Here is a 24,293-nt window from a genome sequence, read left to right as displayed (position 1 = left end):
AACTACACGTGACTCTACACTTATCTCAAAATGAAAAGTTTAATTAAAAAGAAAAACCTCGGCTGGGCGTGGTGGCTCATGCCTATAATCCTAGCACTTTGGGAGGCCGAGGCAGGTGGGTCACGAGGTCAGGAGATCGAGACCATCCTGGCCAACATGGTGAAACCCTGTCTCTACTAAAAATACAAAAGTTAGCTGGGTATGGTGGCGGGCGCCTATAATCCCAGCTACTCGGGAAGCTGAGGCAGGAGAATCATTCGAACCCGGGAGGCGGAGATTGCAGTGAGCCGAGATCGCACCCCTGCACTCCGGCCTGGTGACAGAGCGAGACTCCGTCTCAAAAAAAAAAAAAAGCAAAGAAAAACCTCCCCAGACCCCTACTGGTGATAGGAGAAGACCCAAACCAAACCCTTGGTGTGTGTTCTTCCTCCCCACTGCTCCGTCCACCTCTCTAGACTCTTGTGTTTTTGCCACCCGCATGGCCTCAATGTTAGTGACTTGCCCGGTAACATAGCTCTGGAGCCTCCACACCCTGAGGGGCTCCTCTACCCTCAAAACACCCAGGGCCTTGCCTTGGGGCCTTCTGTTGGCCTGCTGGGTGTGAGTGGGTGGGTTCCGGAAGTGGTAGGGCCAGGGTAAGAGGTGCCCATGATGGGGGCAGGCTGGGCCCTATGGAGATAGCCCAACAGAGGGAGGGTAAAAAGCCCACAGAAGGTTCAGGACCAGAATCAAGAACCATGTGTATTTTTCTCCCCACATCATGAGTTTAGTGTCAGATATTATTTACAAACATTTTAAAAGCAGGGTCAGCAGGCCCGGAGGATTGCATGTCCAGTGGGAGTGGGGGAGGGGTGGAGGCCACTGAGGGTGGGTCAGCGGTCCCCAGGGTTCTGTGGCTTCTTCCAGACTGGCTTGGAAAAAATGCTTTTATTTTCTTGGAGTTCCCCCATGCAGATGTTAACTTTAGGGGCAAAGGAAAGACAAAGGTTACATTTCATTTCTGAGTGTATAGATGTATCCGCTATTGGGAAGAGGTTAGAGGTCAATGACTAGGACAGTATGTCCCATGAGAATCGAGGGAGGATTCTTGTCTGTATGTGAGTGGGAAGTGGTGAAGCCTCACAGCGTTGTCAGGCAGGTGTGGGGTGGTGATTGGCCTTGACAGAGTACACAGCCACCCTTCCTCACTGCCGTCTCACGCCATTTCTCCTGGTGGCTCCACACAGGTGTATGCCCACGCAGGCGCGACGCTGGAGGGGAAGATGTATATCACCTGCGGCCGCAGAGGGGAGGATTACCTGAAAGAGACACACTGCTACGATCCAGGCAGCAACACTTGGCACACACTGGCTGATGGGCCTGTGCGGCGCGCCTGGCATGGCATGGCAACCCTCCTCAACAAGCTGTATGTGATCGGGGGCAGCAACAACGATGCCGGATACAGGAGGGACGTGCACCAGGTGAGTGGGGCCCGGGGCAGTCCACACCCCTCATCATTCCCAACCCTCTCAGTTGTTATTGATGGAAAATGTAATTGAAACATGTGCCTTTTTAAAATAGACTATTTTTTAGAGCAGTTTTAGGTTCACAGCAAAATTAAGTGGAAGGTACAGTTTCCATACACCCCCTTTTCCCCCCATACACATATAGCCTCCCCACTGCAGACCTCTCGCTCCAGAGGGGTGGATGTGTCACAGTTGTTGAAACTGCACTGATGCGTCACCATCAACCAGAGTCCACAGTGTTCACTCTTGGCACATTCTATAGGTTTGGACAAATGTCACCATGACAGTATCACACACATACACGTCTACCTTTGCTTATTACTCTTAAAAACTTTTAGGCCGGATGTGGTGGCACATGCCTGTAATCCAAGCAGTTTGGGAAGCCAAGGCGAGAGGATCGCTTGAGCTCAGGAGCTTGAGACCAGCCTGGGCATCATGGCAAAACCCCATCTCTACAAAAATACAAAAATTAGCCAGGTGTGGTTGCATGCCTGTACTCTCAGCTACTTGGGAGGCTGAGGTTGGGGGATGGCTTGAGCCCAGGAGGCAGAGGTTTCAGTAAGCTGAGATCACGCCACTGCACTCCAGCCTGGGCGACAGAGCCAGGCCTTGTCTCAAAAAAAACAAAAAAAAACAACAACAAAACTTTTAGATCCAGGCTGGCAGCACATACCTGTAGTCCCAGCTACTCAGGAGGCTGAAGTGGGAGGATCGTTTCAGCCCAGAGTTGGAGGCTTCACTGAGCTATGATCACACCGCTGTTCCCCAGCCTAGGTGACAGAATGAGACCCTGTCTCTATTCAAAACAAAATAAAACAAAACAACAGAACAAAACTTTTATTATAAAGTTAATATAACCACATTGCCGGAACTTTAAAAAATAGAGATGGGTGGCCGGGCGCGGTGGCTCACGCCTGTAATCCCAGCACTTTGGGAGGTTGAGGCAGGTGGATCACGAGGTCAGGAGTTCAAGACCAGCTTGGCCAAGATGGTGAAACTCCATCTCTACTAAAAATACAAAAATTAGCCAGGTGTGGTGATGGGCGCCTGTAATCCCAGTTACTTGGGAAGACTGAGGCAGGAGAATCGCTGGAACCCGGGAGGCAGAGGTTGCAGTGAGCTGAGATCACACGACTGCACTCCAGCCTGGGCAACAGAGCAAGACTCCGTCTCAAAAAAAAAAAAAAAAAAATAGAGAAGGGTGAGGAAAAGCATTCATAATCAGGCCCCTGCAGTAGTGTTTTTCAGTATGACCATTTTCAGTATTGACCGTGTATGTTTTCTGCCTGATTGTAGTCAAAGAGCATCCCATTCTGAGCTGGGCACAGTGGCTCACACCCGTAATCCCTGCATTTTGGGAAGCCAAGGCAGGTGGATGGCTTGAGTCCAGGAATTGATACCAGCCTGGGCAACATGGTGAAACTCCATCTCTACTAAAAATACAAAAAAAAATTAGCCGGGCATGGTGACTTGCACCTGTGGTCCCAGCTACTTGGGAGGCTGAGGGAGAATCAACTGAGCCCAGGAGGTTGAGGCTGCAGTGAACCGTGATGGTGCCACTGCACTCCAGCCTGGGCAACAGAGCGAGACCTTGTCTCAAACAAACAAACAAACAAACAAAAAAGAGCATCCCATATCCCATTCTGCTTCTCTCAGTGACTTTTGTCCTGGGCATTTTCCAGTTTAACACTCAATCTTCATCATCCCCTCTTGTGTCTAAGTTTTAACTATTCCAAATAACATGACAAGTAATAGTTGCTTTGTTGAGCTTTTCAGGTATTTTGGATTATTTCTTTAGGTTCATGCAACAGTTCTCAAAGTGTGATTCTCAGACTAACAGAGTCTGCATCACCTGGGAACGCTGTGTTATGAGGCACCTCAGACCCACTGATTCGGAAGCCCTGAGGGTGGGTCTTGGCGATCTGGCTTTTAACAGGTCCTCTGCTTGTGAGATCCTCTGGGCCAGCACATTAGTTTTCTATTGCTTCAGTAACCTATCACCACAAACATAGCAACTTAAGATAAATTTATTCTGCATTCATAAGTCCTCTGACATGGGCCTTGCCAGGCTAAAACCAGGGTGCGGTCAGGGCATCTTTCCTTTGTGGAGACCCTAGTGGGGATCTGCCTCCCTGCTCACTCAGGTGGTTAGAAGAATTCAGTCCCTGGCAATTGCAGTCCCATTTCCTTGCTAGCTGTCAGTTGAGGGCCTTCTTGGCTTCTAGAGGTCCCCACTTTTCCTGGGGACACTTCATCTTCAAAGTCAGCAATGGCAGGTTGAGTCCTCCTCACTTCTCAGCTCTCTTGTCTGGCTTTACCCTTCCTTTTTTTTTTTTTTTTTTTTGAGATGGAGTCTTGCTTTGTCACCCAGGCTGGGGGGCACTGCTGCAGTCTCGGCTCACTGCAACCTCTGCCTCCTGGGTTTAAGTGATTCTCCTGCTTCAGCCTCCGGAGTAGCTAGGAGGACTACAGGTGTTCGCCACCACACCTAGCTAATTTTTCTATTTTTAGTAGAGACGGGGTTTTGCCATGTCGGCCAGGCTGGTCTCAAACTCCTGACCTCAGGTGATCCACGCACCTCAGCCTCCCAAAGTGCTAGGATTACAGGCGTGAGCCACCACCCCCGGCCTCCCCTTCCACTTTTTTTGTTTGTTTGTTTGAGACAGAGTCTCGCTCTGTCGCCAGGCTGGAGTGCAGTGGTGCTCTTGGCTCACTGCACCCTTTGCCTCCCGGGTTCAAGTGATTCTCCTGCCTCAGCCTCCCGAGTAGCTGGGGTTACAGGCATGTGCCACCATGCCCAGCTGATTTTTGTATTTTTAGTAGAGACGAGGTTTCACCATGTTGGCCAGGATGGTCTTGATCTCTTGACCTTGTGATCAGCCTGCCTTGGCCTCCCAAAGTGCTGGGATTACAGGCGTGAGCCACCACGCCCGGCCTCTCCCCTTCCACTTTTAAGGGCTCATGCAATTGGATGGATCACCTGGAAAATCCAGGAAAACTGCCCCATCTCAGGGTCTGCACCCTTAATCCTTTTTTTTTTTTTTTTTGTATTCTTGTACCCTTGATCCTATCTGCAAAGCCCCTTTGGCTGCTTAAGGTAGCATATTCTGGAGATTAGGAACTAGACATCTTTGGGGGCCACTATTCTGCCCACCATAGCTAGAGAACCAAAAACGGCTAATCAGTCGAGAAGGTAAGATTTTTACGGCTCTTAATACTTATTGCCAAATTCCTTTTCTGGCATGTCAGACAGATACATAGTAGTATGGCTTTACCACACCCTCAACAGCATTGGGTTTTGTGATTTTCCTTCTCTGCAGTGGTTGCTAGTTGAAAAATTTGTCTCTGATGTTTTGATTTTGCGTTTCTTGAATTACTAGTAGGTTGAACATTTTTCCATGTCTTTGTTTACTGTTTGGACAATTTTGAAGACAAGAGAATATTGATGTTGACTACTCCGCAAGGAATTACTTCCACTTTCTGTCTCCTCCCCCTGTCTACTGCCTGTGTTGAGTGCTGCAGAGGAGGTTGAAGACATTTCAGTGGAGTCCATGTCTCTCAGGCAGCTTCGTTTCCTGGAGGGGAGAGAAGCAGTGCCCTCAGACATGGGGAATGACCACATGCTGATGGGGGCACAGCCACACACTCAGGGGCAGAGACTGGCTTAGGGCCGGGTGGCCTAGAGGAAGGGCTGGGCTGGAGCAAAGCCAGAGAGAATGGGATCATTCTAGGGGAGGGCCCAAAAGACAGCCTCCTGCAGACTCGGCCATCCCTGGGTGAGAAAGCAGCAGCCTGGCCCATGGACAGGATGTTTCAACACTGGCCCTGTGCCATCCTTCCAGGGGGCCTGACCTGTCAGAATGGTGGGTAACTGTTGCCACCTTGGTCAGTGGGCTTGTGGGGGAGCTGGCAGCCTCGTCCCAGCGGGTGCTGGGCTTTATTCTGGCCTTGGCTTTGCAGGTGGCCTGCTACAGCTGCACGTCTGGACAGTGGTCATCCGTCTGCCCACTCCCTGCTGGGCACGGTGAGCCTGGCATTGCTGTGCTGGACAACAGGATCTATGTGTTAGGTGGCCGCTCACACAACCGCGGCAGCCGCACAGGCTACGTGCACATTTACGATATGGAGAAGGACTGCTGGGAGGAAGGGCCCCAGCTGGACAACTCCATCTCAGGCCTGGCGGCCTGTGTGCTCACCCTGCCCCGCTCCCTGCTCCTTGAGCCGCCCCGCGGGACCCCTGACCGCAGCCAGGCCGACCCGGACTTTGCCTCTGAGGTGATGAGTGTGTCTGACTGGGAGGAGTTTGACAACTCCAGTGAGGACTAGGCTCCCCGTGCCTGGCATCAGAGGGAAGGGAGGCTGGGGCTGCAGGGCAGTGAAACCCACGCAGCCTAGGCCAGAGCACGTTACTCCAGGCAGGGCCCCTGCCCCTGTTGGCCACAGCTTATGGGCCCTGCCCTCTTTCTTCACACCAGCCCCTTGGCCAGCCTGCCGCAGGCATCTCAGGGCCGTGCAGATCCCAGGCTGTGGATTACGTCACTGCAGGAACTGCTTCTGAAAGGCTTTGGCCTTCCTCAGTGAGCCCTGGAGGGGTTGGCCTTCTCTCCTCCCTGCCTAGATCAGTCCTTCTCCAAAAGGACCTGGGAGCTGGCAGCCTGGGCAGGGGGGCTGAGGCACGTGGTAGCCCTCTTTCTGTGAATGGGGTGGGGCTGTGGGGGCAGCTGGGGTTGGAGGATGAGAGCTCCTGAGGGGCAGAGGAGCAGAGATGCATCAGCTCGCCTGGGACTGGCTCTGTGATAAAAAGACCCCTCCCGCTGGGTTTTCAGACCCCATGTTGTTGATCAATGAAATAAAGCATCTTACAGAAGGTGTTAACTGTTTTTCTGTAGCCACAGCCTCAGTTCCTTTCCACAGTGCACCCAAGCTGCATCCCCAGGAAGCGTGGCTTCTGGGGTCAGAGCTGCCATCTGGGAGAGGCTGTGGAAGCCCAGGCCAGAAGCCAAGTGGCACTGGGAAGACCCTGCCTGAGAGGGAAGCACAGTAAACTCCACAAGCTAACAGGGCACTCAGTGGGAAAGCTGGAACTCACCCTGGTCTGGTGACAGGTGGTTGTGCAGCCACTTGAGTGTCTTCTCTGGTATGGAACTTGTCTCCCAACCAGGGCAGCATGCAGAGTTTCAGCCCAGCTCGTTAGGAGTCTCTCAGCCTGAGGGTCAGGGAACCAGAGCCTCAGCACCTGGGAGCGGGGCAGCATCACGGTGGCTGGGGGGCCCCTCTGGCCTGTGCCCGGCTCCTCCCAACCTCCTGAAGCTGAGTGTGCTGGGGAGGGGAGCTGCATGTGCTACAGGTTTGCCAGGTAACCCTTAGGCACCCAGTCTCAAGGACCACACTGGCACAGCAGCTGGGACCCTCCCCTGTTCACCTGTCCCGGTGCTTTTCTTGCCCTCTGGAGACTGCCAGGCTTAGCCTGCACCCTGCATGGATGGGCTGTGAGTCCACACCAGCCTCACTGCAGGGCTGCACCACATGAAGCTTTCTTCCATCCTGATGCCCTCATAGGGTCTGCACCTGCAGACTCCTACTATGAGCCTTGTGCCCAGAGCCATCCCGCAGACAGGGCTGTAACTTGCCAAGGCCCCATCCTTTCCCAGTTGACTGGGCAGAGCATGGGGACAGCCATGTGTTCCTGCTGGCATCCTGTCCCGGAAGAGAAGGGGGCAGTGTGTGCTCCTTGATGGGAGGAGAGGGGATGGGGAGGGGGGACTATCAGTCACTCTGGGCTCTCCTAAATGGATACCCCAAGGATTCTTGAGGGTAGAGACAAAGCCCTCAGAGTTGGCCTGTGCCCCCAGGGCTGTGGTATGTGGGTGTGTGTGTAACCTGAAGACCTTCCTCACTGTCCTGGGCCCTGAGTACCCCTGAGGAAACATGACATTGCCTTGGGGTGGCAGACCCGGTGTTGAGCCCTAGTGGGGCGGGATGGCTATACACTCCAGTGTCATCTCCCTTTCTCCTGAGGGTGAGGCGCAAGAGCATGGGTTCAGAGTAGGAACCCCACTCTGTGGGTCTCAGACCCAGCACTTCCTGTGTCTCTGCTACCACCTGGCAGGCCAGGGCAGTAGCTCCTGCAGACCTCAGAGGTTTCTGGAAAGGAGGAGCACCAGACATGCCCCACCACTCTCCAGTGCGTCCTGACACCATGCTGGCTGGCAACATCTCACCTGAGCCACCAGCCACAGCCACAGGTTTGCAGGAGGCCTCTGGTCTGCAGGGGCAGGAAGGGCTCACTGAGGTCCTGCACAGCCTGGGGAGGGGTGGAGAGTGCCTTGGAGTTGGGCGCAGCCTGGCCCTGCCACTGTCAGCCTTGGGGCTAAGCTGGGTTTCTAAGGGTTACACCTGATACCCTGGAGCTGAGGCAGCCCAACTTGTGCTCTCCAGTGTGGCTAGGCTCTTGGTCCCTGCTTTCATGCAAAACCCTCCTCAGCCTTCAAAGTCCACTTCCTTCTGGCAGCCATCCTGGCCAAAACCAGCAGGCCAGGGCTCTGGGCTCCAGCAGTTTGCCTGCGTGGTGGTCAATTGTCTGTGGGTTCCTTCTACATCTTGGTGCCATGTGGATGATCCTTCATTCCTCCCATACTTCTCAGTCTTCCCCTAGGGGTGCAGTGGTGGTTGGGAGAAATGAGGGCTCTGCCCATGACACCCAAAGTTGCCATCTACTGCAAGGGATGTATGTACCGCGTCGTGAGGTGAGACTGGGGACGGTCCTCGTCCTGAGAGCAGTGGTGGATAGCCACATGTGAGATTAAAAAGACTACTCTGGGTGGCAGACAGGGGTGGGCAGAGATCTAAGACATTTAGGAGGTCCTGGGAGATTGGGGGGCACCATCCAGGTGGTGCCCTCCCTGGACAGGTCTGGGGGAAGGAGAAAGGTGATGGAATTTGATATGCCTATTCATGACCTCCATCCAGCTGAGGTGAGTGTCCCCTCCAGCCCAGGGGGTCAGTGCCTCTAAAGCCAGGAGCTGGGCTGGGACAGACCTTGCAGCCACTGGGACCTCTGCTGGCCTCTATTGGGAGCCGCAATCTGGATCCTCCGTGGGAGGGGCCCCAGCACTGGGAGGGCATTGCTGAGGTCAGGGCTGTGCCCAGGCTGAGCTGCCCAGAAGTGGTTGGCCTGTTTATTTGTCCCCAGGTAGTTGCATTCGTGTCCACACTAGTTCCACTTTTCTTTCAGCCCACCCCACCTCCCTCCTGCACCAGCATGGCTGAGTGAGGGGCCTGCTCCTCCCCATCCCACTCTCTTGCCTGTGCCAGCCTGGTGATGCCCATGGCCTTGGGCCTTTCAGTGGCTCCTCCTCCAAGCCCCCTCCTCCAGCCCCACCCTTCAGGGCTATCTGGCCACACCTGGACAGAGTCTGCCTGCCCTCCCTCAGTGAGCCTGTGGGCCGCATGTGGCCTGCTCCCCAAAGAACAGAGGTGCCCGCTCCCTGCTTAGGCCTTCTGCCAGCTCTCAAGTCCCCAAAAGACAAACATCCTCACTAGGACCTGGCTACACACGGGACATTTGTGCTCCCTGCCCAACTTCCCAGCTCCTTGGGCCTGAGAGTCGGTCTGCCCCAGTTGCCCCCCGGGGACCCGCACCCTGCTGCCTCCCAGTCCAAGTCCAGCTTCCCCGCTGGCTCCCTAGGGCCTGTCCCTCTGTCTTGCTCCCTTCCCACACCTTCCTTCTGCTCTGTGCTGTTACCCACCTTACCTGATGCAGGAGTTCCCACTCTCTAGCCCCAGCCTCTCCTGGAAATCCGACAGCCAGCAGAATCCACCGCCCAGGCTCCCCCAGCCCCCTTCACTCCTCAACTAGGACTGCAGGGTTTCCATCCCGGGGGTCTCCTTCTGTCTTTACCTCTACTTCCTACCGCAGTCCACAGCCTGGCCATTCTACTTCCTCTGTATCTCTCCCATCCGTCCCTACGGAGACCCCTTCCTCCAGGCCTCGGGTCCGGACCGAGTCTACTACAGGCCTCAAGCATCCTGCTCGGTCCGCCCCTTGCGAGCTCTGAGTGCGCAGGAGTGCGCAGGGGGAGCTGACCGCACACCCCAGCACTACAAGGACTTCGCGGTGGGGTGCTGTGGAGTTGGCTTTCGGCCTCGACCTGGGCTGTCTGCGGGCCCCACTCCCTTGGCCGGTTCCGAGGCGCTGGGAGCGGCGGTGGGCTTGCGGAGTCGCGTCCGTGTCCCCGATCCGCCTTCCCGTCCCGGGCCTGGCCTACGCAGTGGGCGCGCAGGGGCGGCTGCTTCGGTAGATGTCTAGGGAGAGGAGGGAAAGGCGCGGGAACCGGGGATTCCTCGGGCGGACCCTCCCTCCACCAGCGCTCGGTGGGCCTCCTCCAAGTTCGCCCCCAAGTTTGCGAGCGGCAAAATGGGGGCGGGGGCTGCGCGGAGGGGCGGTGGCTAGGCCGGAGGGTGGGGTCTGGAGCGCGGGGCGGGCGCTGCCGCCTGGCCGGCCGCGGCTGGCCCGGGATCAGGGAGCCGATGTGGAATTTCCTGCCCGGCTCGGCGCCCCTCCTGCCGCCCCCCGCCCGGCCTCGCACTCCGCTTCCGGCCGCTCTCGCTGCGGCCGCACCCGCGCCCGTGCCCGCCCCGCGCCTGCCCCGCGCCTCATGGAGGGCGCAGGGCCCCGGGGGGCCGGGCCGGCGCGGCGCCGGGGAGCCGGGGGGCCGCCGTCACCGCTGCTGCCGTCGCTGCTGCTGCTGCTGCTGCTCTGGATGCTGCCGGACACCGTGGCGCCTCAGGAACTGAACCCTCGCGGCCGCAACGTGTGCCGTGCTCCCGGGTAGGAGCCGGCCTGGCTGGGGGAGGGGGCCGAGAGGGACGCTCTGGGCAGTGGGGGGGCGGCGCCGGGCATTGGGAGGGGGCTACCGGAACCTTCCTACGCCAAGTGTGGGCCCCTTCGGCTCCCTAGCCAGCGCGGCTCCGTTCCAGGCCCAGCCTCGGCCATGGGCCACGACAGTGCATCCCAGGGAACCCTGGACGAGAAGTCACCTGAGGGGAGGATGGAGTGCCGTGGGCACCCAGGGGATGACACGCGTTGTCCGGGATATCAGGAAAGACCTGGAAAAAGGGACCCTTGACCGAGTTGTGAAGTCCACGGGGAAAAGCTGGGGAAGGGCATTCAAGCCAAAGGAACTGCATGTGCTAAAGCCCCGCACTAGTCCGACTGGAGCCGGGAGTGGGAGTGAGGAGGAAGGTCAGGGGAGGAGGAGCGGTGCTAGCCGGGGAGGTCCTGGAGCAAGCCAGACTTGGAAAGACAGATTCGCGTCTTAGAGCGGGCGCGGGTGGGAGGGTGGTGACCCAGGCGAGCGTCGAGGAGCCGGCGCTCGAAGTGGACCAGAAGCGGGAGGCGGAAGGACTATGACAGGCACAGGGGACCGGAGGATGTGGGAACCCTGGCGACAACCAGGTGGGGATACTGGGTGCAAGAAGGGGCCGCGCAAATGTGGGGCGCCGGCTGGGGAAGCCAGTGTGGGACAGGCAGGCGACAGGCCCGGCCGGTGGGGGGGCGAGCCCGGGAGTTTGCACGGAGGGCAGAGAGGTGAGCCCCGGACGCCAGGAGTTAGAAGCTGGGGTCGGGGGAGCCGGTGGGCTGGCCAAAGGCCACAAGGTCAAGGGCATCTCCACGCAGGGGTGAGGAGCGGGCGTGTGGGGGCGCCTTGGCGCGGATTGGAGACGCCGCACGGGCTGGCAGCCGCCGAGGCGGCCGCCGGGCTCCGAGCTGGGTCGCGTCGGGGCGCCTGAGCCACGGACCCGGGGCAAGCCGAGTCCAGGGGCTCGGCGCCGGAGACAAGGGGCTGCGAGGGGGCAGCGCGGGGTTTCCGAACTCTGGTCCCGAGGCGCGCAGACCCCTCCCCGCTGCGAGCCCCGCCTCCGGGGCGGGGGCCGGCCTGGCCCGCCATCTGCTTCGCATCGATGCCGCCGCCGCCGACTCCCGGGCCTCCCCGGCCCCAGGAATGCAGCGGCGGCGGCGGGCGGGGCGGTGCCTGGAGAGGGGGAGGGCGCGATCGCCGTGGTCTCTGTCTACTCACTCCAGCCCTCTTTCCCAGACAGGCCCGGGACCAGGAATGGGGGTCCGGTGCCAGGCTCTAGCTGTCGGGAGCCTGAGAGCCCTTTGCTCCCGCTCCCCTTGTCTGCAGACCTCCCAGGAGGCGCCTGCTCCAGGAATCGAGCCTGGGTTTGGGTTCCCATCCTGGTGCCACCCTACCCAGCTGTGTGGACCTGGGCAAGTCATTTGACCTCTCTGGGCCTGTCTCCACCTCTGTAAAATGGGATAGTGATCACAACCCCCTCATGGGGCTAAGTGGGGATCGCTGTGGTCATGAGTGGCAAGGGTCGATGGGAAGGACAGCCACTCTGGGCACTGCCCACCTGGGGTCTGGGTCATGTCTTTGTTGTCCTCCCACATCTTGCAAGGCTTCCATCAGCCCTTCCCTTTCCTGGGAGGCAGGAGGATGGGGAGAGGAGAGTGCAAAGCCAGTAAAATCCTATGCATCTACACTATGCCAGGCCTGTATTGGTGTAGGGAAGCTGCAGTGGAGACCCTGACCCTGTGGCAGAGGAGACACAGTCCAGAAAAGCAAGTGTGTCTAGACATCTAGCAAGAGCTGGGAGGTGTTGGGTTGGGGAGTGCTGTTTCCTTTAGGGTGTTCTGAGGAGACCGGCTGAGAAGGTGGTGAGTGAGCACAGGCCTGCAGAAGAGCACGGAGGCCCTGTGGGTGTCTGGGGCAAGGTTCCCAAGGCAGAGGGCCTGTGGAAGTACAGGAAGGATCCAGGAGGCTGGGCAGAGTCCAGGAGGGGCTGGCGGAGGAGCTGCCAGAGAGTGAGGGTGGGCAGGCCACCGTGGGCTGCCACTGCTCAGAAGACTTGGGCTTTTCTTCTGAGGGCCATGGGACCCCCTGGGGGCTTTGCACAGAGAAAGGGTGGGATCTGACCAGGATTGGCTGCCAGGTGGCAAACACTTCACACCATGGGGGGCAGGGGGTGGAAGCTGGGGCCAGTTACAAAAAGCCAGGGAGATGGAGGGTGGCTCTCACAAGGCTGGGATAGGGAAGGAGGAAGTGATCCCATTTTAGATGTCGTTTAGAAGCTAGCGCTCAGCGTCTTTTTTCTCAATGGATCTGGTGTAGACAAGAAAGAAGAGTCAGAGATGCTTCTCCAGGTCTCAGCTTCCCAGCCTGAAAGGACAGGCAGGGTTATCTGAGGCAGGGAAGACTCAGGGTGCAAGGAGGTCAAGAGTTCAGGTTTGGGCTGGTTGGGCATGAGGCCCATGAGGTCTCCTTCTGGTGACATCATCTATTGGGCAGTTGGATTTGCAAGTCTAGCATTGACGGGGAGAGCCCTGCTGGAGGGTCCAAGGTGTTGTCAGTGTTCAGTGAGCTTCCCGAGGGAGCTAGTGTGGACACGAGAGATCTGAGGATGGGGACAGAAACCAGAGGAGAGGTGTCCAGGCGGGGCAGGAGGAGGGTCGGACAGGTGTGGGGTCTGAAGGGTGTGGCAGGCAGAGAAGCTTTTCTGCCTGGATTTGGGGGAGAACATGGACAGGTATGGACCCCATGAGCCAACTTGAAGATGTGAGAACTCACAGTGGGTTTGAATCACAGAACTAATGCTCTACGAGGGAGAAGCCTACGGCATGTCTTGCTTGCTGAGGGGCCTGGGCCCAGCCTATGGCCTGGCTCCTGAGGGTCTTGCCGACTTACAGGGCAAGCGTGGGAGCAGCCCTGCAGCAGGCCATCTTTCCCCACCCGTCTTTGTAAGATCTTCAGAGAGTGGGCTTCCCACCACCACCCGGCCTTTTCTGCCAGCCCTTCCAAGAAGGAAAGCATCTTGTTCTCAGTGAACCCAAATGGACTCTGTCCTGCTGGTGGGCATTAGCTCTGCTGGGGTTAGGCCTGGGTGCCCGCTAAGCCAGAGATGACCGAGTGCACTCAGAGGCACTGCAGCCTGTGCTCAGGATCCTTTGTGCTTAGTATGTGCCAAACCACTTCATAGGTCTTGGCGCGCGCTCTCTCTCTCTCCTATCTCTATCTCTCTTTTTGAGACAGGGTTTCACTCTGTTGCCCAGGCTGGAGAGCAGTGGTGCCATCACAGCTCACTGCAGCCTCAAACTCCTTGGGCTCAAGCAATCCTCTTGCCTCAGCTTCCTGAGTAGCTGGGATTATAGGTACATGCCAGCACGCCCGGCAAAAAAACATCTTGGCTCTCTTAATCTTCCTACAGTAGAGCCCTACTATATAGCTAAGGAGCCTGAAGCTCAAAGAGCTTAAGCTGCATGCCTGAGGTCACACAGCAAGTGGCAAACCCAGACATCAAACCCAGCTGAGTGTGGCCCTAAAACGAGGGTCCTAGCCACAGAGCCTTATGTCCAGGGCAGAAGGGGGTTAGTGCTTCCGGGGCAATTCCAGCAGGCCACCTGGCAAAGCTCCCCACAGGAGGGACACCTGCAGAGGCTCTCCATCCAGTGAACATGGTTCAGAAGCAGACACAAGTGGGTGGGTGATGGCCAGCAGACCTGGGTCTCCCTGCAGATGGGCACCTTGGTGCCCCGTGGGTCAGGGCTGGGTGGGTGGAGACAGTGGGGGCAGGGGCCAGGAAAAGCCAGGCCTTTGTATTCCTGTCTCTGGTTTCCAGTTTTATTGTGGAAAATACACTGGACCAATTCCCCAAAGTTTGAGATTTTATGGTCCTGTTCGCCAGGTCCCATCTTTGGCCTGAAGGAGAACCAAGCCTTGTTCAGGAGGAGGGGCCTCGAGGCCTAGGTGCTCTGTGCAAGGGGTGGAATTCTGTCTAGCTGGGGAATGGCTGGGGCATCCTCGGAAGCCTGGGCAGAAGCATGCCAGGCATGTACTATCCTGAAATGCATGGTGTAGGGCCAGTCTATACCATCCCGCTAGGGTCTTCAGGCTTCCTCCCAAACTCCGCCCCCCACCACCTTCCGGTTCTAGATTCAGATACTGAATCCAAGCCTGCTTGTGAAGAAGCGTGCTCCCTTTCTCTAAAGTGCGAATGGCTGTTACATGCCTTTAGGATCGAGGCGAAGTTCTGGGTCGGCTGGGAACCTAGGATCCCGCAGCCTTGGTGGCTCTTCCTTCTCAGCCTCCTCTGCCCCTGAATGTGGGCTAACCCCAGCTCATCCCCTACGAACCCTCTCTAGCCATCATGGCTTCACTCAGGCAGGGCCTCCAAACCTTTGTGCTCACACAACCCATCCACCCAGGGTTTTAGAGGTTGTGCTCTCCTGAAGTGCTGCGGTAGCATTGTGTACTCTGTAAAGCCAAATCAAATGGAACAAGTGGAAGACAATCAGCATAAACAGGCCGGGCACGCTGGCTCATGCCTGTAATCCCAGCACTTTGGGAGGCCGAGGCGGGCGGATCACCTGAGGTCAGAGTTCAAGACCAGCCTGGCCAACATGGCGAAACCCTGTCTCTAGTAAAAATACAAAAATTAGCCATGTGTGGTGGCACATGCCTGTAATCCCAGCTACTTGAGAGGTTTGAGGCAGAAGAATTGCTTGAACCTGGGAGGTGGAAGTTGCAGTGAGCCGAGATCGTGCCACTGCACTCCAGCCTGGGCAACAGAGCGAGACTGTTTCAAAACCAACAACAAAGGCATAAACAGATGCTCTAATAGCTCCTTCCTCCACCCTGGTCCCTGAGCCCTTTTGCCACAGTTTGACTTTCCTCCTGCACGTGGAGGACTCCCCGTGTGCCTGCTCCTTCCCTAGTGGCTGGGTGGGCCTCACCCCACCTCCCTCCAGAAGCCCCTCTGCCAAGTGGTCACCTCACTGTGTCTACATGCCACCCCCTGTCCCCCTGTCCAGAGGCTGCCCCTCCCCACTGGAGCTCAACCCCAACTGGGCATCTAGGTGTGTCCCTGTGGCCCAGCTAGTCCTAGTGCCGCCCTCATCATGTCACATCACATGACATCTGGATCCATGACACCCATTAGGCTGGGCCCTCCACTTGGAGGGATGCCCTAGACCCTCACATTTGGGCAGGTCCTGAGGCCCATGGTCCTCTCCCTGGCTGCTGCCTCACTGCTGTCCTTCCTGGGACTCCAAGGCCACTTTTCTCAGGCCTAATGGCTGTGGGAGGAGGACACAAAGGAGTTAGGTGAGATGGGGTGGGGGGTTCTGGGCTGGAAAGTTCTTGGCGGTGAGGTCTGTTTGTGGCAATCCTCCACCGCCAGACGACAATGCCTGGCAGGACCTCATTAACCACCCCCTAGGACAGGAGCGCAACTGCAGAGGCAGGAGGCTGTGCGGAGGCTGCGGAGGAGCCCGGAGCAGATGGGGGCTGGGGGAGGGGCATCGGGCTTAGATGTCCTCCCTCTGCTCGCAGCTCCCAGGTGCCCACGTGCTGCGCTGGCTGGAAGCAGCAAGGGGACGAGTGTGGGATTGGTGAGTGGGTCACCCCGGGGACCTGGGGCGGGGGACGGGGCGGGGCTAGGATGCGCAGCAGCTCTGGCCTGTCTCGTCCACAGCGGTGTGCGAAGGCAACTCCACGTGCTCAGAGAACGAGGTGTGCGTGAGGCCTGGCGAGTGCCGCTGCCGCCACGGCTACTTCGGTGCCAACTGCGACACCAGTGAGCGTGGGGTCGGGCCGGTATTGGTCGGTGGGGCGGAATCCTGGAGAGATGGGGCGGGGTCCAAGGTGGGGCGGGGTCGGATCCGCCTTCGGGGCGGGTCCCCAGAGGTGGCGGCTGGAGTGCGGGACGCGGGCAGGTTCCGGCTGGCTGGGGGCACCTACTCAAGAACCGGGGCCTTCCACCCCCTCCGCTCCTCCCCTGCAGAGTGCCCGCGCCAGTTCTGGGGCCCCGACTGCAAGGAGCTGTGTAGCTGCCACCCACACGGGCAGTGCGAGGACGTGACAGGCCAGTGTACTTGTCACGCGCGGCGCTGGGGCGCGCGCTGCGAGCATGCGTGCCAGTGCCAGCACGGCACGTGCCACCCGCGGAGCGGCGCGTGCCGCTGTGAGCCCGGCTGGTGGGGCGCGCAGTGCGCCAGCGCGTGCTACTGCAGCGCCACGTCGCGCTGCGACCCACAGACCGGCGCCTGCCTGTGCCACGCAGGCTGGTGGGGCCGCAGCTGCAACAACCAGTGCGCCTGCAACTCGTCTCCCTGCGAGCAGCAGAGCGGTCGCTGTCAGTGCCGCGAGCGTACGTTCGGCGCGCGCTGCGATCGCTACTGCCAGTGCTTCCGCGGCCGCTGCCACCCTGTGGACGGCACGTGTGCCTGCGAGCCGGGCTACCGCGGCAAGTACTGTCGCGAGCCGTGCCCCGCCGGCTTCTACGGCTTGGGCTGTCGCCGCCGGTAAGCGCGGTCTCTCGGCCGGGGAGGGAGGAGGTGGAAGGGCGGGCCGCCGATGGGGACAGGGGTGAGGCGGGTCCCAGCCTTCCCTAGCCTCCGACCCCTCCCCCAGGTGTGGCCAGTGCAAGGGCCAGCAGCCGTGCACGGTGGCCGAGGGCCGCTGCTTGACGTGCGAGCCCGGCTGGAACGGAACCAAGTGCGACCAGCCTTGCGCCACCGGTTTCTATGGCGAGGGCTGCAGCCACCGCTGTCCGCCATGCCGCGACGGGCATGCCTGTAACCATGTCACCGGCAAGTGTACGCGCTGCAACGCGGGCTGGATCGGCGACCGGTGAGCAGCCCTGCCTGCGTCGGCCCAGACACGCAGTCCCCCGCCCTGCCTCCCTAACAAAGGCCCCTCTGTCGAGGGCGCTGTGGTCCGTTTGCCTCCATTTCTGCTGACGCCTCCTCCCCTCTTTCCAAGGTGCGAGACCAAGTGTAGCAATGGCACTTACGGCGAGGACTGCGCCTTCGTGTGCGCCGACTGCGGCAGCGGACACTGCGACTTCCAGTCGGGGCGCTGCCTGTGCAGCCCTGGCGTCCACGGGCCCCAGTGAGTGCCCCGGGACCGGGAGGGGGTTGGGGGCTTGTACCTGCCACAGAGGGGGGTCCAGCCGACGAGGTGGCCTCTCCACCCTGAGCTGGGTTATCACCTCAGCCTTGGTCCCTTACCCCAGCTAGGGAGTGACAGTAGGCTCTTTGGGGGCAGTTTCCTGCCCGGATGTCGGGGAGCTCACGTTCAGCGCAGGATCTGGTGACCAGTCCAGCCTGTGTCAGTGGGCTCTTGAGGTGACCCCGAGTTGGTACAGAAGGACCAGGGACCTCCACTTACAGCCAAGGGTCTGGTTCAGCAGACCCTCTTCCCACCTAGCCGAGTCAGCCCCAGCAGTGGGCGCTGCGGCGCGGCCACCACGGGTCCTATCCCCCAGGCCCCCCCACTAGTGTTGTGCAACATTCGTTTCCAAAACATCCACTACCCAATATGTGCCACGGGCGGGGCGGGGCTTCAATCCCTAGACGACGAATGCAGCGAGAGAGAGCCCGGTTCTGGGACCCTGGACCCTGGGCCCTGGCCGCGGGTGAGGGGTGAGGGTAGGGGGCATCCTAGGGGGGCGGCTGTGGCTTGCCTTGACCCTATGTCCCGGCAGCTGTAACGTGACGTGCCCGCCCGGACTCCACGGCGCGGACTGTGCTCAGGCCTGCAGCTGCCACGAGGACTCGTGCGACCCGGTCACTGGTGCCTGCCACCTAGGTAAGTGGATGAGGGGCGTCCCGTTAAGGAATGCAGGGGGTGCCAGACACCGCGCTGACCCCATAACCCCCTACAGAAACCAACCAGCGCAAGGGCGTGATGGGCGCGGGCGCGCTGCTCGTCCTGCTCGTCTGCCTGCTGCTCTCGCTGCTCGGCTGCTGCTGCGCTTGCCGCGGCAAGGACCCTGCGCGCCGGTGAGCCCAGATACTGCCCCGCTTTCGCCTGGGTTCAGGCCGCACCCTCTGGGTGCCACCGGACCCAGATCCAACCCTTCCGCGCCCCTGCCCCGGACGTGGCCCCGCCCCTTCTGTGCTTGGCTCCGGCCGAGATCTAATCGCCCCTGGGCCCCGCCCCGGCCCCGCCCCTCCGCTCAGACCCCGCCCCCGCAGGGAGCTTTCGCTTGGGAGGAAGAAGGCGCCGCACCGACTATGCGGGCGCTTCAGTCGCATCAGCATGAAGCTGCCCCGGATCCCGCTCCGGAGGCAGAAACTACCCAAAGTCGTAGGTAAGGATGACAGCGCGGGGTATCTGGGAGAAACACCTCTCGACGCAGGAAGCTGCTGGGAAATGGGTGTGAGGGGGTCTAGATCTCAGTGAGGAAATGGGGGACCTTGAGTGTTGATGTGCGTGGGCGCGAGGAGGTGCGACCAGAGGGAAGGTAAGAGGTGTGGCAGCTGCTGAGGGCGAGGCAAGGTAGGAAGGCAGGAGTCCTAGGTGCGCCGGCTGATGTGGGCATACGTCAGAAACGTTGGCCCTGAGAGTGATCGCATCAGGGGTGTGTGGACATCTGGGTCCCGCAGGCTCCCCCAGTCTGTAGGAGAATGCTGTATATCCCGGCCAGAGCTGCTGGGGGAATGCGTGGCCACGGGAGTGCCCTGCCCCACGGAGAGGACCCACCCTCCTGCCTACATCCCCAGCAGTACCCAGAGATCCTCCTGGAAAGTGGGCAGGCTGGTCCCCACCCACCAACAGGATGGGGGGGTGGGGTGTGCCGCTTCTCTCCATGCTGACTTGCACCTGGGTGGACCCTCTCTTCCTCTCTTTCCCACTTATTTCTAAAGATGGAGGGGAAGGGGGCTCAGACTCTTGGGAGATGAAGGAAACAGCTGAGAAAACCCCTTAGCCAAGCCGGGCATGGTGGCTCATGCCTGTAATCTCAGCACTTTGGGAGGCCGAGGCAGGTGGATCACCTGAGGCCTCGAGTTCAAGACCAGCCTAACCAACATGGAGAAACCCGGTCTCTACTAAAAATACGAAAGTAGCCGGGTGTGGTGGCGCATGCCTGTAATCCCAGCTACTCTGGAGGCTGAGGCAAGAGAATCACTTGAACCTGGGAGGCAGAGGTTGCAGGGAGGCAGAGGTTGCAGGGAGGCAGAGGTTGCAGGGAGGCAGAGGTTGCAGTGAGCCGAGATCGCACCATTGCACTCCAGCCTGGGCAACAGGAGCAAAACTGTCAAGAAAAAAGAGAAGAGAGGAGAGAAGAGAAGAGAAGAAAGAGAAGGAAGGGAGGAAGGGAGGGAGGGAGGGAGGAGAAACCCCAAAACTGTCGAAAGAAAAGAAAAAGCAAGCAAGCAAGAGAGAGAAAACCCCTTGGCCCACCTAGCAGCATGGCATCTGGGGACATAGGTGTGGGGAGTGGACCCCACATCCCTCTGTGGAATGGAGGCCAGGCTAGCCAGCTTCTGGGGCCCCCTGTTGTGGGGTCTGCATCTCTGGAGGCCAGGCCTAGGGTGCAGCTTGCTGAGATGGGCTGAGCCAAAGGGCAGCCCTGCCACTGCGCATTTAGGCTCAGAAGTGCTCCAAGGCTTCCTGATTCGCACAAGGCAGGGCCTAAAACAGAGCTTGGAGGCCTTGGTGGCCTGTCCCAGCCAGGTGTCTTCTTCAGCCCCGTCTCCCACCTTTCTGGCCTTTTCTCAACACGTCAGCCCAACCTTTTCCAGCTCCCTGGATGCACACACTTGCCTTGCACCTTAACACATGTTGTGCCCATGTTTCTTTTCTGGGTTCACCTCTACCCATTCTCCAGTCCTGGCCCAGTGTCACTGTACCTGTTGAGTTGCCTGTGCCCCCTGCAGTCCAAGAATAGGGCTGGTCTTGGTCACCCCATCAACATTTGTCACAGCAGGGGCTAATGAGGGCACCGGCTGGGGCAGAGTGGACCCCTGGCAGCTCTGCCTCATCCTTCCCCAGTGGCCCACCACGACCTGGATAACACACTCAACTGCAGCTTCCTGGAGCCACCCTCAGGGCTGGAGCAGCCCTCACCATCCTGGTCCTCTCGGGCCTCCTTCTCCTCGTTTGACACCACTGATGAAGGCCCTGTGTACTGTGTACCCCATGAGGGTAAGTAAGGCCCTGCCTGGGCATCACTCCAGCCCAGTGAAATGTTCCCATGGAAAAGCTGTGTTCTGGGTGGGACACAGGAGAAGGGCAGACAGCATGGAGAGGAAGGCCTTGGCCATGCTGGTACCTGAGGGTTGCCCACAGAGCTGAGGCCATAGAGCTGGACTCTGCTGTTCAGTACCGGAGACAGGTGTGGGGAGATGGGTAGGCCACAGCCCAGGGTTGCTCCTGGGGGAAAGTAGGCAGAGAGAAGTTTCTGGGCTTAGGTAGGGGGTGGCAGAGGAGACAGGAGGAAGGGATCCACAGAGTATGGGAGTTGGATCCACACACAGCCTTGGATCCACAGATAGCAGAAAGCAGCCTGATGGGCTGGGATTCTGCCCTGTCTCCTCCCTTGACCGTGCCCCCAGATGCCACGGGCAGGTGACCAACTCAGAGCCTCAGAAGCCTTATCGCTCTTTTTTTTTTTTTTTTTTTTTTTTGAGACGGAGTCTGGCTCTGTCACCCAGGCTGGAGTGCAGTGGCATGATCTCCAGTCACTGCAACCTCTGCCTCCTGGGTTCAAGCAATTCTCCTGCCTCAGCCTCCCGAGTAGCTGGGATTACAGGCGCCCACGACCACGCCCAGCTAATTTTTGTATTTTTAGTAGAGACAGGGTTTCACCATATTGGCCAGGCTGGTCTCAAACTCCTGACCTCAGGTGACCGCAGCCTCCCAAAGTGCTGGGATTACAGGCGTGAGCCACCACGCCCAGCTAGAAGCCTTCTCTCTTAAAGAAGGATAATGGAACCCCTGTGGGGATGTTCCAGCCTCAAATTCGATGATGCAGGCGCCCAAGGCTGGAGGGGTGTTGGGGCAGGGCTGCCAGGCCAGGCCAAAGTTGGGCTTCAGTCGCGGGAATGCGCCCATCACTCCTTGCACAGCCTGAGTTCAGAGTCAGCCGCATAGCCTGAGGCTCTGAAGTACACATGTGTGGTTGGTGCTCTGTGCCAGGCACGTCTAGATGCCAGGGTGACACAGTGCCAAGGGCGTGGGTAGAGGAGGAAAGGTGAAGGTTTGCGCCTGGAGGTTGGAGCCCCTAAAGGTATTCCTGAAGGCTGTGACCGCCCTGCTCTTCCCTTGCCAGAGGCACCAGCGGAGAGCCGGGACCCCGAAGTCCCCACTGTCCCTGCCGAGGCGCCGGCGCCGTCCCCTGTGCCCTTGACCACGCCAGCCTCCGCCGAGGAGGCGATGCCCCTCCCCGCGTCCTCCGACAGCGAGCGGTCGGCGTCCAGCGTGGAGGGGCCCGGAGGGGCTCTGTACGCACGCGTGGCCCGACGCGAGGCCCGGCCGGCCCGGGCCCGGGGCGAGATTGGGGGCCTGTCGCTGTCGCCATCGCCCGAGCGCAGGAAACCGCCGCCACCTGACCCCGCCACCAAGCCTAAGGTGTCCTGGATCCACGGCAAGCACAGCGCCGCTGCAGCTGGCCGTGCGCCCTCACCACCGCCGCCAGGCTCCGAGGCCGCGCCCAGCCCCAGCAAGAGGAAACGGACGCCCAGCGACAAATCGGCGCATACGGTCGAACACGGCAGCCCCCGGACCCGCGACCCAACGCCGCGGCCCCCCGGGCTGCCCGAGGAGGCGACAGCCCTCGCTGCGCCCTCGCCGCCCAGGGCCCGAGCGCGGGGCCGCGGCCCCGGCCTCTTGGAGCCCACGGACGCCGGCGGTCCCCCGCGAAGCGCGCCCGAGGCTGCCTCCATGTTGGCCGCTGAGCTGCGCGGCAAGACTCGCAGCCTGGGCCGCGCCGAGGTGGCGCAGGGCCCCAGGGAAAAGCCGGCGCCCCCACAGAAAGCCAAGCGCTCCGTGCCGCCAGCCTCGCCCGCCCGAGCGCCCCCAGCGACCGAAACTCCGGGGCCTGAGAAGGCGGCGACCGACTTGCCCGCGCCTGAGACCCCCCGGAAGAAGACCCCCATCCAGAAGCCGCCGCGCAAGAAGAGCCGGGAGGCGGCGGGCGAGCTGGGCAGGGCGGGCGCGCCCACCCTGTAGCAGGCTGTGGCTCGTCCGCGCGCAGCTCCCTCAGCTTCGCAGCGCCGCCCGCCACCCCACGCCTCCCACGCGACCGGGCACGGGCGGCCTCCTATTGGCCGAGCACCGCGCGGCTAGCGGAGGTTGCGTCTCATTGGCTCAGGTCCTGCAGCCGCTCCTGGATTGGAGCAGTGTGCTCTGGCGGGAAGGGCCCATCCCGTTGGTCGAGGCCTGACAGGCGCTTAGCGGGCGACTCCCTCCCCATTGGCCGAGTTATGGAGCGCTCCGACCAGACAGCGTCTCATTGGCCAAAGATGGGAGGGTTCCGCTTAAAGACCGCCTCTTACTGGCCAGGAGTGGACTTGGTTAGGGCTACCTTCTCATTGGTTGCGGCCAGAAGCACTTCTGCCCGGGCTGCCTCTCCCCCGCTAGGGCCTGGTGCCTCTGGCTGGAGGCTCCCTCCCTTGGCCGTCCCAATAGAGCCCGGGGCTACTTCCACTGGCCAGGCTCCCGGGCATCTGGTTGACCCCAGCCTGGGGAGGAGGGCTGGTCTCCGCTCCTCAGGGGCTTAGTCCGTCCCACCCCTTCCCTTCCCTGGCGCCCCGGCCCCGGCCCCTCAGCTGTCAGCTGGTTTTGATGGCCTCCCACTGCCCCACACGCCGCGGGACCTCCAGGGGCGACTCTAGTGGCCTGAGGAGATGTATTTATAGGCCCCCAGCAGGGCTGCTCCCCCCTCGGCCGGTGCCCCAGGATGGGCTCCTCCCGGCGGGGGCTTGGCCAAAGCTTTCTTAATAAAATGCCTTTCCCCTCATGCTCTGATCACTTCCTGTTTGCAGGCTTCGGCCAAAGATGCCCCCCAGAAGTAACTTTATGTGACGACCTGTCCTGCACTCTCCCCCACCCCTTATCTCAGCGGGGAGCCCTGGAGCCCAGGCCTGGGTCTCCCGGGACCATGGTGGAAGTGGGCTGTGTCAACCCACAGGCTTCGTTTGTTTATCAAGTTTATGCGGCCCCGATCTGGCCTGCCCCATTCTGGACTGGTCACGGGGAGGAAGGTTGGGTGGGGGCAGATCAGGCAGAGTCCCTGACTGAAAGGGACAGGCGATGGGCCTGCCTCGGATCCCGGCCTTTTCCCCTGGCCGCTGCTGTTAAACTTGGGCCTCAGAGCTGTTGGTGGCAGCTTGCCGGGGGTGCAGAGGCTGCGGCCAGGGGGCCGCGGGCGCTTACTCCAGCCGGGCCTCCTCCAGCACAAACAAGCCGGTCTCCTGCTGCACAGAGCCCTGCTGTCTGCCTCAACGGGTTCCTTGTCCTCAGCCGGAAACTCTCCTGCCTGCCAGCCCCGCCTGCTACTGCGGAAGGTTGAGGGAGACGGAGGGAGCGCCCGGGGCAGATCCCCCGCCCCCAAGCCAGACCCTGCTGCCTGGCTATCTGTGACCATCTGCGCCCTACGGCCTCGCTGCTCCTGACCCGCCTACCCTCCCGGGCAGGCCTCCTAAGTGACCCTCCTAAGCCGCAGACCCTCACCTTCCATGGCCCCTGCTGTCCCCACACTAAGTTCCCCCAGCTCCTGCCTGTCTGTTCTCCTCCCGCCTCCTGCCTCTGCCCGGCAGGCCTCTTCCTGTTCTCCTGCATCTCATCTTTTGATGCCCAGCTCAAAGTCTTCCCCTGCTGCCAGGATCTTCCGATCACCCTGCAGCCGCCACACAGCACTCATTGGTCTCACGCTGGCAACTTGGGGCTCTCGTCCTGGCCACACTCTCATCCTCTGACCAGATGCCCCTCGGAGGTC

The 24,293-nt window shown here is 60.0% G+C and overlaps 2 protein-coding genes and 1 long non-coding RNA gene across 10 annotated transcripts in view; 2 read left to right on the top strand and 1 right to left on the bottom strand.

Annotated features, from left to right (window-relative positions):
- KLHL22 (kelch like family member 22) overlaps positions 1-6,385 on the top strand; it is a 54,490-nt gene extending 48,105 nt beyond the window's left edge. For all 5 annotated transcript variants that reach the window (XM_034952262.3, XM_034952263.3, XM_055105812.2 and 2 more), the window contains 2 exons: positions 1,227-1,460; positions 5,466-6,385. In XM_034952262.3, coding sequence (XP_034808153.1) covers positions 1,227-1,460; positions 5,466-5,831 — 600 coding nt within the window. In that variant the 3' untranslated portion in view covers positions 5,832-6,385. The remainder of the gene's footprint in view (positions 1-1,226; positions 1,461-5,465) is intronic.
- On the bottom strand, positions 4,691-10,010 carry LOC117978846 (uncharacterized). Its single transcript, XR_010111774.1, has 2 exons — positions 6,595-10,010; positions 4,691-5,080 (listed from the first exon to the last, which is right to left on the bottom strand). It is a non-coding gene; the product is annotated as an uncharacterized LOC117978846 (long non-coding RNA).
- Positions 10,011-10,024: 14 nt separating this feature from the next.
- Positions 10,025-23,315, top strand: SCARF2 (scavenger receptor class F member 2). 4 transcript variants are annotated; one of them, XM_034952249.4, is made up of 11 exons: positions 10,025-10,335; positions 15,899-15,957; positions 16,041-16,142; positions 16,350-16,869; positions 16,979-17,197; positions 17,330-17,458; positions 18,054-18,157; positions 18,234-18,351; positions 18,547-18,662; positions 20,348-20,500; positions 21,627-23,315. In XM_034952249.4, exons 1-11 carry the CDS (start codon positions 10,163-10,165, stop codon positions 22,523-22,525), a joined length of 2,592 nt encoding a protein of 863 aa, XP_034808140.1. In that variant the 5' UTR covers positions 10,025-10,162; the 3' UTR covers positions 22,526-23,315. The 4 variants fall into 4 exon arrangements, with proteins under 4 accessions (XP_034808140.1, XP_034808139.1, XP_063459281.1 ...); XM_034952248.4 differs by having other exon boundaries at positions 18,532-18,662; XM_063603211.1 differs by having other exon boundaries at positions 15,791-15,957.
- Positions 23,316-24,293: the final 978 nt, after the last annotated feature.

This window comes from Pan paniscus, chromosome 23 (assembly GCF_029289425.2).
Source record: "Pan paniscus chromosome 23, NHGRI_mPanPan1-v2.0_pri, whole genome shotgun sequence".
NCBI classification, from domain to species: domain Eukaryota; kingdom Metazoa; phylum Chordata; class Mammalia; order Primates; family Hominidae; genus Pan; species Pan paniscus.
Note: the sequence above shows the minus strand (reverse complement) of the source record. Positions and strands in the feature narration are given on the sequence as shown.

What these genes read in the sequence shown, in the direction of transcription:
- SCARF2 (XM_063603210.1), top strand. Translation starts at nt 10,163, where the DNA reads ATGGAGGGCGCAGGGCCCCGGGGGGCCGGGCCGGCGCGGCGCCGGGGA. An exon ending in CCTGGCGTCCACGGGCCCCA is followed by an intron (nt 17,459 to 18,053) that starts GTGAGTGCCCCG and finishes ATGTCCCGGCAG; the next exon opens with CTGTAACGTGACGTGCCCGC. An exon ending in CACTGGTGCCTGCCACCTAG is followed by an intron (nt 18,158 to 18,233) that starts GTAAGTGGATGA and finishes AACCCCCTACAG; the next exon opens with AAACCAACCAGCGCAAGGGC.